This window comes from Pristis pectinata, chromosome 34, assembly GCF_009764475.1.
Source record: "Pristis pectinata isolate sPriPec2 chromosome 34, sPriPec2.1.pri, whole genome shotgun sequence".
Taxonomy (NCBI): domain Eukaryota; kingdom Metazoa; phylum Chordata; class Chondrichthyes; order Rhinopristiformes; family Pristidae; genus Pristis; species Pristis pectinata.
Genome location: NC_067438.1, coordinates 7360311 through 7377269, shown reverse-complemented (window position 1 = coordinate 7377269; position 16959 = coordinate 7360311). Strand labels below are relative to the sequence as shown.

The window sequence follows — 16959 nt, the reverse complement described above, 5'->3', positions numbered from 1 at the left end:
GGGGGCGACCCCCGTCGTAATGGGTTGGGGGGGGCGACCCCCCGTCGTAACGGGTCAGGAGGGGGGGCAACCCCCGTCGTAATGGGTCAGGAGGGGGGCGACCCATACAAGCACCCCGAGGGTGCGCGCGGGCCGACAGTGGAGCAGCTGAAGGTGGTGATTCCGCTGTGTTACGTCTGCGCCTCAGTTCACCCCTCCTGACCCTCTGTACCGTCTCCACAGGGCTACACGTCTGGCGGGAAAAAGATCGGCTGCACGCAGCCCCGGCGAGTGGCGGCCATGAGTGTCGCCGCGAGGGTGGCGCATGAGATCGGGGCCAAGCTGGGGAACGAGGTGAGCTGCCGCGCCGCCAGGACAGCGGAGCGAGGCTGCGGGGAGGAGCAGAGCCGAGCGCTGGGAGCTGCCGGGCAAACCGAGCTGAGGGACGGGGAGAGCGGCTGGGAGTGATCACGGGGAAAGGGCGTGCCCGAGGGATAGGAATGAGGGGAGGGAGGAGTGTCAGGGAACAGTGACGGTGAGCGGGGGTGGCGGTGAGCGGGAATGGCGGTGAGCAGTAGGTGGGAAAGGTGGCAGGGGAGGCGTTCGTAGCATCAGGCAGCAAGCAGGAGTAGTGACTGGCCGTGACAGCAAATAGCAAAGGGCATTGATCAGGAGTTACAACGGGCAGTCAGACAATCTGCTGGAGGAGCTCAGCGGGTCAAACAGCATCTGACAGGTCCTGCATCTGAAACGTCGAAAGTTCCTCCAGCGGACTGTTTGTTGCTCCAGCTTCCAGCATCTGCGGTCTCCTGTGTCTCCGTCACTGGGATCAATGGGTAGGGACCTGGAGTATAACGTCAGGTAAATGAGGAGAGCAGCTGGGGAGGATGGCAGGAGGTGGCTGGGAATGAAGGTTGTTCGGGGATGCAGGGATGGTCCGAGTGTGAGGCTCCACCAGGCACAACACGCGGGTGGCCACAGATCGGTTGATCATTTTACGCTGAGCTTGACAGTGTCCCATTAGCCAGAGCTAGAGTCACACAGCACGCAAACAGGCCCTTCAGCCCAACCAGTCCACGCCGACCAAGATTCCCATCTAAGCCACTCCCATTTGCCTGCATTTGGCCTATATCCCTCTAAACCTTTCCCATCCATTCCTGTCCATTCCATGTTGTCAATGTACAGTACCTGCCTCAACCACTCCCTCTGGCAGCTCGTTCCTTATACTCTGGGCGAAAATGTTGCCCCTCGGGTTCCTATTAAATCTCTCTCCTCTCACCTTAAACCTGTACCATCTACTTGTCGATTCCCCAGCCCTGGGGAAAAAGACTGAGTGCATTCACCCTGTCCGTGTTCCTCATGATTTTATACACCTCATAATATCACCCCTCATTCTCCTACACTCCAATGAAAAGAAGTCCCAACCCGCTCAAACCTCTCTCCGTCACTCAGTCCCTCGAGTCCCGGCAACATCCTCATAAATCTCCTCTGCACTCTTTCCAGCTTAGTGGCATCTTTCCTACAGCGGGGTGACCAAAACCAAACACGATATTCTAAATACGGCCTCACCAGTGTCTTGTACGAACTTCGCCGTCTTAATGGGGTTAAAGTGGGCAGTTGGAGCTGGGGTCAAGGTAGCCACGGTTGATCCAAGGATCGAGCAGCCACCTTCTTTTCCGAATGTTTCTGACTCGAAATACCAACAGGGCAAGAAAAACTATCAGAGTCTATCTCTGGCTAACGGAACACTGTTGAGCTCAGCGTAAGAGCTGTGAGTGGGGGAAGTAACGGAGGGAGGGTTGATGTTGTGCCTGTTGTTGTTGTGTCGGGGCTTGACTGCTTGACCCTCTGAATGTCTGTGTGAGAAGCGGCCTTGACCCCTGCTGTGTCACTCCGCAGGTGGGGTACAGCATCCGTTTTGAGGACTGCACGTCGGAGCGCACGGTGCTGAAGTACATGACTGACGGGATGTTGCTGCGGGAGTTCCTCACGGAGCCGGACCTGGCAGGGTACAGGTATGAGAGCTGCCGGCGGTGACCCTGCTGCGTCCCCTACTGTCGGACCCACCCGTGCATACGTTTAGATGGTGCAATCAGGTTCAAGTTACTTTATTGTCATTCCCCCATATGCTGTAAAGCACATGGAGGAACGAATGTCATTTGCCCCAGACTCTCACAACAGAGAACACACATAGAACAGAGGACATAGAATAACCACGGACAAAAAATAATTGTGAACGTACAAATAGTGCAAAAAAAACGGTATATACAGAATACAAATTTAGTGCAGAGTTAGTGCAAAACCGAGCTGGACGAAGAAAATACAGAACTCAGTGTGTTGCACTATTTGTGTAAACGTGTTCAGCAGTGGCCAAAGTTCTTATACGCCGTTGTGCAAACCAGGGCTTTTGAGGCAGCATTTGTCTGAGATTGTCTCCAGGGTATTCAGGAGCCTGACAGCCTGGGGGAAAAGACTGTTGTGCAGTCTAGTAGTTCTGGCCCGGATGCTCCGGTACTGCTTGCCAGATGGCAGTGGGACAAATAGGTCGTGGGAGGGATGAGAAGGGTCATCTATGATCCTGTGGACCTTGCGTGATCAATAACGTGCATGTTTCTCTCCTTGCATCATGTGGGTTGATGTGCATTTGTGTAGTACTGTGTCCCCTTACGTGGCAGGTGTACACTCTCTGCGCCATGTAGTGTATTAGATAAAGCCCAGAAACAGGCCCTTCGGCCCACCTGGTCCATGCTGACCACCCATTCACACTCATCCTACATTAATCCCATTTTATCCACCCCGTCAAGTCCCCCCCGATTCTACCCCTCACCTACACACCGGGAACAATCTGCAGCGGCCAGTTAACCTCCCGGCCCATGCACCTCTGGGACGTGGGAGGAAACCGGAGCACCCGGGAGGAAATTACCCCCGTCACGGGGAGAACGTGCGAACTCCACGCACAGACAGCGCTGGAGGTCGGGATCGAACCTGGGTCTCTTGTGCTGTGAAGCAGCTGCTCTACCCACTGCGCCACATTTAATTGGTGCTGAATATCCTGTGTACTTCCACGTGATGCTGGGTAGCGTGTGTGAATCTCCCTGCTGACCTGGAGCATGTGTGCCTATAACTACTGCAGCATAAGAGGCACCACAGCGCGAGAGACCTGGGTTCAATCCCCACCTCCGGTGCTGTCTGTGTGTGGAGCTTGCACATTCTCCCTGTGATCATGTGGGTTTCCCCTGGGTGCTCCAGTTTAGGACATAGAACACTACAGCACAGTACGGGCCCTTCAGTCCACAATGTTGTGCTGTCATTTTATCCTGCTCTAAGATCTATCTAACCCTTCCCTCCCACATAGCCCCCTATTTTTCTATCATTCATGTGTCTATCTAAGAGTCTCTTAAATGTCCCTGATGTATCTACCCCCACAACCTCTGCAGGCAGTGCATTCCACGCACCCACCACTCTCTGTGTAAAAAAAAACTTACCCCTGACATCCCCCTTATACCTTCCTCCAATCACCTTAAAATTATGTCCCCTCGTGTTTGCCATTGTCGCCCTGGGAAAAAGTCTCTGATTGCCCACTCGATCTACGCCTCTTATCATCTTGTACATCTCTATCAAGTCACCTCTCATCCTTTCTCCTCTCCAAAGAGAAAAGCCCTAGCTCACTCAACCTATCTTCCCACATCCCAAAGATGTGCCGATTGGTAGGCTATTTGACCGCTGTGGAATGCTCCTAGTTTGGGATGGTGGCAGGCGAACTGGTGCAGTTAATGGACGTCTGACACACAATAGGTTAGTTTATTCTCACACACACCAGGGTGCAATGAAATTCCTTGTTCACACAGAGTTCACGGAGTAACAAAGAGAAGTATGTAATGAGATGGGATGTCTTGTGCTTGTGATGGGTATTTTTCTTCCAATTCAAATGTACTGATGGAACATGGGAATAATAAATACATTACTAACAAATTAACAGTGTTACAGAGTAATAAATGGGGAGATGCTGTTGTGACTGTGAACTCAGTCACCAGAGAGACACTGAAGCTGGTGATATAAATGGTCTTTATTCATCACCACAAGCAGGCACCCTCTCAGCAGAGTCTCCCAAACTCAAAGTACACCACATTCTTATATCCTTAAGATCAAAGGTAGCAGCAGGTGATTCAATACAATTTCAATAGCTACAGTGACCTTGTTCACATCAATATTTTGAGTCTGACAATGCTCCCATTGAGCTACATAGGGGAGACACCTCTGAATGTTCAAGCACCTCTGCTGGGACAAAGTAATTCACACAGATGGTCTAAAAGCTGAGGACAGAGATCCCAGCCACCCAAAATTAATGCTGTAAGGGCTGAGTCAGTACACAGATATCCCAACCATTGATAGAGCAGATACCCTTGTGACTATGTCTGCTCTGCAAGCTTCCTTGAACTCAGTCACAATAGTGCAAAATAACGTGGCCCATGTTGCCTGGTTTGCTGCAGGACAGTTAACGTACCCCCATTGCCTTAGGTATGGCTGATGCAGACGAGAACGTCCCACGGCCACTTCACTTTGCAAACCACATCTCTTGGACAGCCAGCCCCCTCCTGTGGACCAGTAGCCTGTGCTCTGTAGACAGTACTGTTTGTTTACAAAGCTGCCCTTTTATTTTCAAACTGCTTGCAACTTACATGAAGAATGGTTCTCATTTGAATGACTGCACGGTATATCCACATAATTCCTGAGTCCCTAACAATGCGACAGATAGTTAATGCTCTGGGGAAGCAGCAGACTTGCTGGGCTGAATGGACTACCCGCTCTACAAAACTCTGGTTAGACCACACTTAGAGTACTGTGTCCAGTTCTGGTCACCTCATTATGGGAAAGATGTGGAAGCATTGGAAAGGGTGCAGAGGAGATTTACCAGGATGCTGCCTGGTTTGGAGAGTATGCATTATGAGGAGAGACTAAGGGAGCTAGGGCTTTATTCTTTGGAGAGAAGGAGGATGAGAGGAGACATGATAGAGGTGTACAAAACATTAAGAGGAATAGATAGAGTGGACAGGCAGCGCCTCTTTCCCAGGGCACCAATGCTCAATACAAGAGGGCATGGCTTTAAAGTAATGTGTGGGAAGTTCAAGGGAGATATCAGAGGAAGGTTTTTTTACCCAGAGAGTAGTTGGGGCATGGAATGCGCTGCCTGGGGTGGTGGTGGAGGCAGGTTCATTGGTCAAATTCAAAGATTACTAGATAAGAATATGGAGGAATTTAAAATAGAAGGATATGTGGGAGGAAGGGGTTAGATAGTCTTAGGCGAGGTTTAAAGGTCGGCACAACATTGTGGGCCGAAGGGCCTGAATTGTGCTGTACTGTTCTGTGATTCTATAGTAGGACGTTTCCTCGCTGGGCACTGACGGTCTTTGTCCCCTTCCAGTGTGGTGATCATCGACGAAGCCCATGAGCGCACCCTTCACACCGACATCCTCTTCGGCCTCATCAAGGACATCTCGCGCTTCCGCCCCGACCTCAAGGTGCTGATTGCCAGCGCCACGCTGGACACCGAGAAGTTCTCCACCTTCTTCGACGATGCCCCCATCTTCCGGATCCCGGGGCGCCGCTTCCCCGTCGACATTTACTATACCAAGGTGCTGTGGCTGGGGGGGGGGGGGGGGGGGGGGGGCTGGAGGGGGTGGGTGGGCTTGGGACTGAGGAAGGGTGGGGGCTGAGAACCTCACCCCATCATAAGGCTCTCAGAAGCTGCCCCCAAGGAGTTGCCGGAGGAATCGAACCCACAACCCACCACTCTGCGCAAGGGTGTTTGCTGAGTGACACCAGGAAGGAGGCATACTTTATATCCTAAAGCGCAGTACAGTAGTGTAGCGGTTAGCATAACGCTATTACAGCGCCAGTGACCCAGGTTCAATCCCGGCCGCTGTCTGTAAGGAGTCTGTACGTTCTCCCCATGTCTGCATGGGTTTCCTCCGGGTGCTCCGGTTTCCTCCCACATTCCAAAGACCTACGGGTTAGGAAGTTGTGGGCATGCTATGTTGGCACCGGAAGTGTGGCGACACTTGTGGGCTGCCCCCAGAACACTCCACGCAAAAGATGCATTTCACTGTGTGTTTTGATGTATGTGTGACTAATAAAGATATCTTATCTAACCATTCAGTCAGGGCTAGCGTTTATTACTCATCTACACTGAGCAGCACCCTGTGCCAATTCAAAGGGCATTCCAGGCAGGGAGGCCACAGCGGGCATTTACCTGTTCAGTACCAGCACTGGTTTATTATTGTCACATGTACCGAGACACAGCGAAAAACTTTGTTTTGCATGCCATCCGTACAAATCATTCCCAAATATAAATATGTCGAGGTAATGCAAAGGGAAAAGCAGTAACAGAATGCAGAATGTAGTTTTACAGTTACAGAGAAAGATAAGGTATCTTTATTAGTCACATGTACATGGAAACACACAGTGAGATGCATCTTTTTGCGTTGAGTGTTCTGGGGGCAGCCTGCAAATGTCACCACGCTTCTGGCACCAACATAGCATGCCTACAACTTCCTAACCCGTACGTCTTTTTGGAATGTGGGAGGAAACCGGAGCACCTGGAGGAAACCCACACAGACACGGGGAGAACGTACAAACTCCTTACGGACAGCGGCTGGATTTGAACCCGGGTCGCTGACACCGTAATAGCGTTACGTTAACTGCTACACTACCGTGCCTGTGCAGGTAGACAACAAAGTGCAAGGGCCATGACGAGATAGATTGAGAGATCAAGAGTTCGTCTTTATCGTACAAGAGCTCCGTTCAAGAGTCTCATAACAGCAGGATAGAAGTTGTCCTTGAGCCTGGTGGGACGTGCTCTCAGGCTTTTGTATCTTCTGCCTGGGGGGGGGGGTGCGGGAGAGAATGACCAGGGTGTTGGCTGCATTCCCAAGGAAGCGGGAAGTGTCGACAGTCAGTGGATCGAGGGCGTTCCGAGACTGCAGGAGCTGGGAGCGAGCACTGAAGGCTCTTTTATAGATTCTAATGGGTGTTTTCAGATCCGATGCAGAGGGTAAATTTGGAGAAGCTGTTTGCAGTGTCAGGTTGGTCATTAACCAGCGGACCCCTGGCTAAAGTAATTGAGATTTTCTAAGCCATGATCTGCGAAGAAGGTTGGAGGGGGAGCTGGAAAGGTGCAGGGTTGTGGTGTGAAAGTCAACCCGCGCTGTAATAAAGCAGACAACAGCAGAACCAAGGAGCGTACAAAAATTCTTTATTGTTTCACGCTAGCGGAAGTGGGGGTACATGGAGGAGCAAACAGTCAGTGTTGCTCTTCCCTGCACGTGGCCCGACTCAAGGAATACAGGGTGCTAACAAACTTAAATACATTGTTCTCCAGTGGGTGTCCACCTACTGCACAGGCATACCCATATTTGGGTATGCTTGACCAGCTCACGCTACCATTGGTCAAGCCGAGGCTGCTGTGTGCAAGCAGACAGGTTAACACGTCTTTCGCAGTTAGTCAGAAACAACTCTGATTCCTCGTGGCCTTGAAGCTCAGCAATTCCTTATCACGCCGAGCAGGTGGCTCAAGCTTTTTACCAGTAGAGAGAGAGAGTAACCCTTTGTTCACCAGAGCTCCCCATTCAAAGCGAGCCAGGACCGAGTGGTCTGTGTCGTCCGTAACTTGAGCTATTCACGTGGAGAGAGTGCGCCCTCGTAATTGGGCTGAGCCTGCACTGATTCCTCAGTGGTTTGGATTTCAGGCGGTTCCTCGCGTGGTTCAGGACCTAGGTGAAGGACCCAGGAAGAGGTTCAGGACCCTCATTGCCTGACCTTAACATTTGGGGGGCAATGATTGGCTTCTGATGCCCTGGGCTGGAGGGCTCAGCTGTGTGCCGATGCATTCGGCCTCTGGAAACCTGATGAGGAAGATCTTCCCCACTAACCACCACCCAACCCCCCCCCCCCACCCCACCGCCCCCCACATTTCAATCTCCTGGTACTCTTGTTCCACCTAAAAGAGCCGAGAGGAAAGTCGGAATTGCCCCTGCTAACTGACCGGCCCTCTGCTCTCTCCGCAGGCCCCGGAAGCTGACTACCTGGAAGCCTGCGTGGTTTCCGTCCTCCAGATCCACGTCACCCAGGCTCCGGGAGACATTCTGGTGTTCCTCACCGGTCAGGTACGTCGATCCTGGGTCCTGGGCCAGTAAGCTGGACGGGCAGTCCTCGGCAGGACCCATGCTTGCTCACGTCCAGAGCCACCCCAGGTCCTTTGTTGCCGACGGCGGGGCTCCCTGGGGTCTGTGGACCCTCCCCTGGGGTTGGGCAGGTTGTGTTGTGCCTCATTGTCATGGGTCCTTGACCCTCTCCCCAGCGGAGGGGTGATTTGCGGTAAGCCTGTCCCAGCGCCCTGCGACATCATCGAGTTGTACAGCACAGAAATGGACCCTTCGGCCCGTCTCACCCCTGCTGACCTTTTGACCCATCTACGCTCATCCCAATTGCCTGCATTATGAACGTATCCTTCAGTGCCTTGCCTCTTCAGTGCCTTGCCTTAAACATAGCGATTACATCTGATTCCAGCACCTTCTCTGGCAGCAGGTTCCAGCTATCGACCACTCTCTGCGTGAGGAAAAATCTCCTCAGATCCTCTTTAAAACTCCTTCCTCTTGTGAAAGTTGACCCGCGCTGTGATAAATCAGACAGCAGCAGAACCAAGGAACGTACCAATTAATGCTTTGTTAGTTTAACGCTAGCAGGAGTGAGGGATACAGAGAAAGAGTAAACAGTGTAACCCGAGCTCTGTACTGATCCCCACTCAGAGATTTACCAGTTAGTGTCCCTCCTTTTATACCCAATCTGTGGGAAACCTCCGTGGGAAGTTGCACGTACTAAGGCAGTTGCTTAAGCAAACTTTTAGCAAGATATGTCTTAAAAACTTCTTTCTTTCTCACATTTTACAGTCAAACCTATAGTCACCCCATGGATGAGGCAATATCACACCAGGGGGAGAATAGCTGCACACCATTAACCCTTACATTTCCAGTCATTAACCCTTGCATTTCCAGTTATCTTTTACACTCTTACCTTCAACCCATGTCCTCCGCTCACCCCCGTCACCACGGGAAAATGATTCTATCTACCCTATCTGCACCTCTTGTACTGCTGCCAGGTCACCCCTCGGTCTCCTTCGCTCCAGGGAAAACAAGCTCAGTCCGTCCGCCCCCTCCTCCAGTGCTGGCAGCGTCCGCGGTGAATCAGGAGACACGAGAGAGAGAGACCGCAGACGCTGGAATCTGGAGCAACCCACACAAAGCGCTGGAGGAACTCAGCGGGTTGGGCAGCATCCGTGGAGGGAAACAGAGGGTCGACATTTCGGGTCGAGACCCTCTCTCTGGACTGAAAGATAGAGGGGAGGAGGTAGCCACTATAAAAGGATCAGAGAGGAGGGGTTGGAGCAAGAGGAGGGGTTGGAGCAAGAGGAGGGGTTGGAGCAAGAGCGGGCAGGCGATAGGTGGATCCAGGTGAGGGGAGGGAGTGGTGATCACACAGAAAGCTGGAGGAACTCAGCAGTCAGTCTTCTCTGCACTCTCTCCAGCGCCATCGGACGGGTTCGTGTTAATCCTGGCGATTGTGTTGGCCCTTTTCCATCGTTGACACAGCACAGAAGTGGGCCCTTCAGCCCATCGAGTCCATGCCAAAACCAAATCCTAACCCAATAAACCCAAGGATGATGACAGGAAGCCCATCCCAGCTTGTCTCCCTCTTCACCCCCCCCCCCCCCCCCCCCCAGCTGTATCCACCTTTTATTCCCCCTTTTTCCTCTTCTTTCTCTGCCTCCCATCTATCATTCACCTGCCAGCATCTCCCAACTACACCTCGCCTCCCCTACCCGTCACCTTACACCCCTCCTCGGTCCACCAGTCACCTCGGGCTCCTGTCTCACCCCTCCCCTTCCTGGCCATCTCCCCTCTCCACTCTCGCTCCCTGATTCCTGATGCAGGGTTTTGACCCGAAATATCGACAGTTCCTCTCACGTGCGCGCGCGAGCATGCTACGTGCAACGCGCACACACTACGCGCAATGCACACACTACACACACACACACACACACACACACACACACACACACACACACAGCTCGACCCGCTGAGTTCCCGCAGCAGATCGTTTGTGGCTCCATCCAGGGTTGAGTGTGTCCTGGTGACTGGCTGCCGTAGGGCTTGTGCTCACTCCCGTTGCTGACGGCTTCGCTGCTTTACCTCCCCTGCAGGAGGAGATCGAGACCACCTGCGAGATGTTGCAGGAGCGCTGCCGCCGACTGGGCTCCAAGATCGCCGAGCTGCTGGTGCTGCCTATTTACGCCAACCTGCCCTCTGACATGCAGGCCAAGATCTTCGAGCCGACCCCGCCGGGTGCCAGGAAGGTGAGGGGTTGCTTCGGTCAACGTTTTAAAGCTGTGTGTTCTGGGGGAAGCCTCCCTGTCCTCGAGCATGGGTCGACACAGGAAACTGCAGATGCTGGGATCTGGAGCAATAAACGAGCTGCTGGGGGAGCTCAGCGGGTCAAGCAGCATCTGTGGAGGGAAATGGACGGTCAAGGTTTCGGGTTGAGACCAGGTGAACATCTTGACTCAACATCAACTGTCCACTTCCCTCCACAGACACAACTCTGTGACTGTTCCTCCACAGGTGCTGCCCGACCTCCTGAATTTTTCCGCAGTACACAAAAAGTGCTGGAGGAACTCAGCGGGTCAGGCAGCATCCATGGAGGGAAATAAACAGTCGACGTTTGGGGCCGAGACCCTTCATCAGGACTGGAAAGGAAGAGGGCAGAAGCCAGAATAAGAAGGTGGGGGGAGGGGGAGGAGCATACACAGGCAGGTGATTTGTGTCTCCAAACTTTTGAGCAGTTCTGTTTTTGTTTTAGGTTTCCAACATTCTGATTTTGAAAACTCTGTGACCATTGCTGCACCTCAGTAAATGTGTTCTTTGATGTGACCACATAATTAACAAATATCTTGGGCTACTTTTGGAATTAAAACCTGGAAACATTGTGATCGTCCCAGTCGATTACTGTCGGTGCTAATCCTCAGAATGAATCACACTCCTGATCCATATGTGTGCCCCTTTGGCTGCTCAGCTCCTTTTCCAGAGCCTAACCCTTGTCTAGCACTTCTCATCTCCCTGATGATATGGTTTATGATTAACCAGGAGGTCAGGCAGCATCTGTGGAGGAACAGTGGTCACTAAGTGGCCACCTCCTGTTCCTGCAGTCTCGTTTGGCCCCTTAACCTCACGGATGCTCTCCCACTCCTGAGGTAGTGATGGGTGCTGTGTAAATACATTTTTTATTTGATTGCCACCTTTTGGTGTCACCCATCTCGTCCACTTTAATGCCTGTATTCCTGAACTTTGACGTTAAAGGGGTAATTCACAGTGGCCAGTTAACCAATCAGCTTGTCTTTGGGATGTGGGAAGAAACCAGGGCACCCGGGGGGGCTCACAGGGAGTACATGCAAATTCCACACAGACAGCACTGGAGGTCGGGATCGAACCTGGGTCTTTGGAGCACGAGGCAGCGGCTCTGATTGCCGTTATACTGTGCCACTCTCATTGTCAACCTCTGTACACCTATGAAATGCACAGAAATTGAGGCTGCTCCTTTGTGTCACTGGCAAAGGCACTTCTAACGTGAGACATAGAATCTAGAGTGAGAAGTTAAGAGCGACTGTGCAATCAGAGACAGCAGCACATTTGCAACAGTGTTGTAATGTTGGGAAACGTCCCGGTTAGTTTACACGTGGGTGGCTCCTGATAATGACTCGGTGAAATTTTGGATGCACTTGTTCGAACAGTTCATGGCTGGGGCAGCAGACAGGGCTTTCCGGAATAGTGCCTTGGGATCTTTTGTGTTTCCCTGTGAGATGGTGTCTTAGTTAATACCTTCCTCGATGCACGGGGTTTCCAACTGAACATTGCTCCCAGTGTTTCGATCTGAAACATCGACTGTTCCTCCCCGCCTCCCCACCACCCCCCCCCCTCCCCCCCACAGATGCTGCTCGAGCCACTGGGTTCCTCCAGCAGATCGTGTGTTGCTCCAGTTTCCAGCATCTGCAGTCTCGTGTGTCTCCCTCTGTACTCTGCTGGGCATGCCAGCCGAGCACCCGTGCTCAGGTGTACAGAGCGGGGTTTGAACCCCCTCACCTTCTGACTCAAGGGGCAAGAGCTCTGCCAAGTGACAAATGACAGACAGGGTGGGTGGGGGTGTGGTCTGTTGGACCTGGTGCTTCCCTTCCCATCACATCAGTGGTCGTAGAACAGGTGGGTTCAGAGGTGCAGCAGTGGAGTTGTCCTGGGGCCCGAGGGTTACGTCAGCCCCTCTCTCCTCCACTGAAGCTTGGGGATCCAAGTGTTGAAGCACAGTCCCATTTGGTTATCAAAACCCACTGATTTGTCCTATGTAGAAAATTACAGCAGAGTACAGGCCCTTTGGCCCACAATGTTGTGCTGACATTTTATCCTGCTCTAAGATCTATCTAACTCTTCCCTCCCACATCGCCCCCCCCATTTCCCTATCATTGAATATAGAATAGTGTGGACATCTCATTTTAACTATACCTCAAAAGTAGTTCATTGGCTGTAAAGTGATCTGATGTGGCCCGAGGTCATGATAAACATTGCACAAGTGCAAATATCTATGTTCTTCTTTACCCTATGAATGGGCCTTTCTTCCATTTCTATTCCAACCTTGAGTTTCTAGGTACTGAATTGCAGTCAAGCAATTCTTTTTTCCTTTTGTTATTTTTCTTTGAGTTTCTTGGTATCATAACAATCTAACCGTGGTGGATATGAGTTTCTGTGTCAAAAGATAATGGGTCCAAAGTGGATGCCATATTGCTGTGTTGTGTATTTGATATCTAACATATGTTGGGAACGGTTGCCCCCACCGACCCTCCCTCCCTGTCTTACAATCTTTCCACGTGCACTGTTCACACTGAAGGAGGAAGATGGTACACAAGGATGGGGTGCCTGAGATGCCCACGGTAGTGTTGTACAACACAGATACAGGGCCTTTGAACCACCACGCCAACCATTAACCACCCGTTTGCACTAATCCTAAACTAATCCCATTTTATTCTCCCCGCATTCCCACCAACTTCCCCCTGAGGTTCTACAACTCACCTACACACAAGGGAAAATTCCCAGCAGCCAATTAACCCACCGACCGGCACGTCGTTGGGATGCGGGAGCAAACTGGAGCACCCCAGGGGAAACCCACGCAGTCACAGGGAAAACGTGCAAACTCCACACACACACACACACACATACACACACACATACACACACACACACACACACACACACACACACACACACACACACACACACACACACACACACACACACACACACACACACACACAGTGCCAGCGGTCGGGATTGAACCCAGGTCTCCAGAGCTGTGAGGCAGTGGATCTACTGGACGGCAGCTTCTTCCAGTCGTGTTTCACTTCCAGCCTCCCCAGTGCCTTGACTGAGAGCAACTTGTTCTTTTGTGAACCGACAGGGTTTTATTTTCCCTCTCCTCAGGTTGTCATAGCCACCAACATCGCAGAGACCTCCCTGACGATCGACGGGATCATCTACGTGATAGACCCCGGCTTCTGTAAGCAGAAGAGCTACAATGCACGGACGGGGATGGAGTCCCTGATCGTCACTCCCTGTTCCAGAGTGAGTAATGGGATGGGCACTGGCAGAATTACTGGAAACTGGGAGGGGAGACACCACAAACCTGGATACACTCTTACTAAAAGGACCTGCATTAATGCAGCACCTTTCACTTCCAGCACTGGAATCGTTGCCATACAGCACGAAGCAGGCCCTTTGGCCCATTGAGTTTGTGCAGACCATCGAGCACCCATTTTAAACTAATCCCATTTCATTCTCCTCAGACCCATCAACTCTCCCCCGATTCCACCTCTCTCTCTCTCTCTCTCTCACACACACGCGCACATGTGTGCAAGAGGGACAGTTCCCAGCGGCCAATTAACCCACCGACCTGCACGTCATTGGGATGTGGGAGGAAACCAGAACACCCCAGAAGAACCCCACGTGGTCACAGGGAGAGAACGTGCAAACTCCACACACAGACAGCCCCGGAGGTCGGGATCGAACCCGGGTCTCTGGAGCTGTGAGGCAGTGGCTCTACCCACTGTACTGCCCACTCCCTGCATAGTTTTTTTCCAGTTTATTGGAGACCACGAGCTTTAGTTTTAAACTCATCTACATCTTCTTTCTGTATTTTCTTCCAACGCAGAAGGGGGCCCTTTGGCCCTTCTAGTCTATGCCAATTTGCGCAGCAATCCCATTCCCCTTTTTACCTGTAGCCTGTTCTTCCCACATTCCCATCAACCTCCCCCCCCCCCCCCCCCCCCCCCGATTCTACCACTCTCCCACAGACTAGGGGCAGTTTACAGCGGCCAATTAACCTTATGTTTACCCTTCAAAACTTTGAAGTGGTTTTCTCAGATTACCCCGGGCCTTCTCTTTGTCGAGCAGCCACCATTCCGGCCTCTCGCTCGTCCCCATTATAAAATGGAGACTGAAGCAACGGCAGTCAAAATAAAAACCCGCAGATGTTGTAAGTCTGAAATAAAAACAGGGAACGCTGGGAACTGTCAGCAGGACAGGCAGCATCTGTGGAGATGACATCTGGCAAAAGGTCTTCAATCTGTAACCTTAGCTCTGTCTCTCTCCCCACAGTCGCTGCCTGACCTGCTGAGTGTTTCCTGCATTTCCTGATTTTATTTCAGAAAATCTAGCATCTGCGGGACTGTTGGCTGCCTCATTCAGTGCCTCGGCGTCCATTTTGCAAGTGGGAGGTGGGAGAGGCTCCTGGTGCCTCCTGATGTAGGAGATCACGAACTGCGTCAGTGTCCGACCAACTTTGACAATTATGTCTGAAGGGGGAGACCTGATAGAGGTTTATAAGATTATGAGAGGCATCGATAGAGCAGACAGCCCGTATCTTTCTCCCAGGGTCGAAATATCCAGTACTAGAGGATGTGCATTTAAGGTGAGAAGGGGTAAGTTCAAAGGAGATGTAGGGGAGGCAGGTTTTGTTTTACACAGAGAGTGATGGCTGCCTGGAATGCACTTCAGGAGAGGTAAATACAATAGAGGCATTTAAGAGGCTCTTAGATAGGTGCATGAATGTGCAGAGAATGGAGGGTAAACAGAATGGATTAGTTTAGTTAGGCGTTTACATAGAACATAGAACATACAGCACAATACAGGCCCTTTGACCCACAATGTTGTGCCAACCTTTAACCCTCGCCTAAGACTGTCTAACCCCTTCCTCCCACATATCCCTCTATTTTAAATTCCTCCATGTGCTTATCTAACAATCTCTTGAATTTGACCAATGTACCTGCCTCCACCACTGCCCCAGGCAATGCATTCCATGCCCCAACCACTGTGGGTAAAAAACCTTCCTCTGATATCTCCCTTGAACTTCCCACCCATTACTTTAAAGCCATGCCCTCTTGTATGGAGCATTAGTGCCCTGGGAAAGAGGCGCTGGCTGTCCACTCTATCTATTCCTCTTAATATTTTGTACACCTCTGGAATGACTAGTTTAATTAGTGCGGTTCAACATGGTGGGCTGAAGGGCCTGTTCCTGTATTGTACTGATCCATGTTCTCTGCCTCCTCACACCCCCAGGCCTCAGCCAACCAGAGAGCCGGCAGAGCGGGACGTGTGGCAGCGGGGAAGTGCTTCCGACTGTACACTGCCTGGGCCTTCAAGCACGAGATGGAGGAAACGTCGGTACCGGAGATACAGCGAACGAACCTGGGCAACGTGGTGCTGCTGCTGAAGAGTTTGGGTAAGGAAAGAGATCGCGCCCTCTCGGCGCCTTACAGCGGGAACGATGCTTCCTATAACGCGGCCGCCTTAAGGTGGCAGAGAGTCTCTGCTGGGGCACGGCCACAGAGTCACACAGCATGGAAACAGGCCCTTTGGCCCAACCTGTCAGTGCTGACACTGGTGCCCACCGAGCTGGTCTATGCCAGCTCACAGCAAGCCCATTCCCCCGCTAATTTTACCTGTACCCTGTTCTAGCCACCCTGTCCACTTGCCCGTGTTTTGCCCATATACCTCTAAACCTCTCCTATCCATGTAACTGTCCAAATGTCTTTTAACTATTGTTAATGTACCTGCTTCCACCACTTTCTCTGGCAGCTCATTCCACATTCGCACCACCCTCTGTGGAAGAAGTTGCCCCTCAGTTCCCTTTTTAAATCTTTCGCCTCTCACCTTAAGCCTATGCCCTCTAGTTTTTAGATACCCTTCCCTGGGAAAAAGGCTGTGTGCGTTCACCCTATCTATGCCCCTCATGATTTTATACACCTCTATAAAGTCAGCCCTCAATCTCCTGCATTCCAAACAACAAAGTCCAAGCCTGCCCAACCTCTTTCCCTATAACTCAGGCCCTCGAATCTTGGCAGCATCCTCGTAAATCTGCTCTGCGCTCTTCCTAGTTCAATGATGTCTTTCCTGTAACAGGGCGTCCAAAACTGTGCACAAGTGCAGTCTCTCCCCTGTCTTGTATAACTGCAACATAACGTCCCAGCTTCTGTACTCAGTGCTCTGACTGATGAAGGCCAGCGTGCCGAATGCTGTCTTCACCACCCTGCTACTCCCAGTGAACCTTGTACTCCTCGGTCCCTCTGTTCCACAGCACTCCCAGGGCCCGGCCATTCACTGTATAAGAAGGGGAGGTAATAATTAGATAACGAGAAAAAATAAGAGCAGGAAAAAGCCGCATACCCTCCTGACCCTAGAGAGAAGCAGCTTGGAAATAGGCCCTTCGGCCCATCAGATCTGTGCTGACCATCAGCTACCCATTTATGCTAATCAATCCCATGTCTTTTTATTCTCCCCACATTCCCATCAACTCCCCTCAGATTCTACGCCTCACCCACACACCGGGGGC

At 51.7% G+C, this 16959-nt stretch overlaps 1 protein-coding gene across 4 annotated transcripts in view; it reads left to right on the top strand.

Annotated features, from left to right (window-relative positions):
* dhx16 (DEAH (Asp-Glu-Ala-His) box polypeptide 16) overlaps window positions 1-16959 on the top strand; it is a 45838-nt gene that overhangs the window by 16128 nt on the left and 12751 nt on the right. For all 4 annotated transcript variants that reach the window (XM_052043938.1, XM_052043937.1, XM_052043939.1 and 1 more), the window contains exons 9-15: window positions 223-333; window positions 1879-1994; window positions 5402-5612; window positions 8043-8141; window positions 10235-10387; window positions 13554-13694; window positions 15687-15849. In XM_052043938.1, the coding sequence (XP_051899898.1) occupies window positions 223-333; window positions 1879-1994; window positions 5402-5612; window positions 8043-8141; window positions 10235-10387; window positions 13554-13694; window positions 15687-15849 (994 nt within the window). The remainder of the gene's footprint in view (window positions 1-222; window positions 334-1878; window positions 1995-5401; window positions 5613-8042; window positions 8142-10234; window positions 10388-13553; window positions 13695-15686; window positions 15850-16959) is intronic.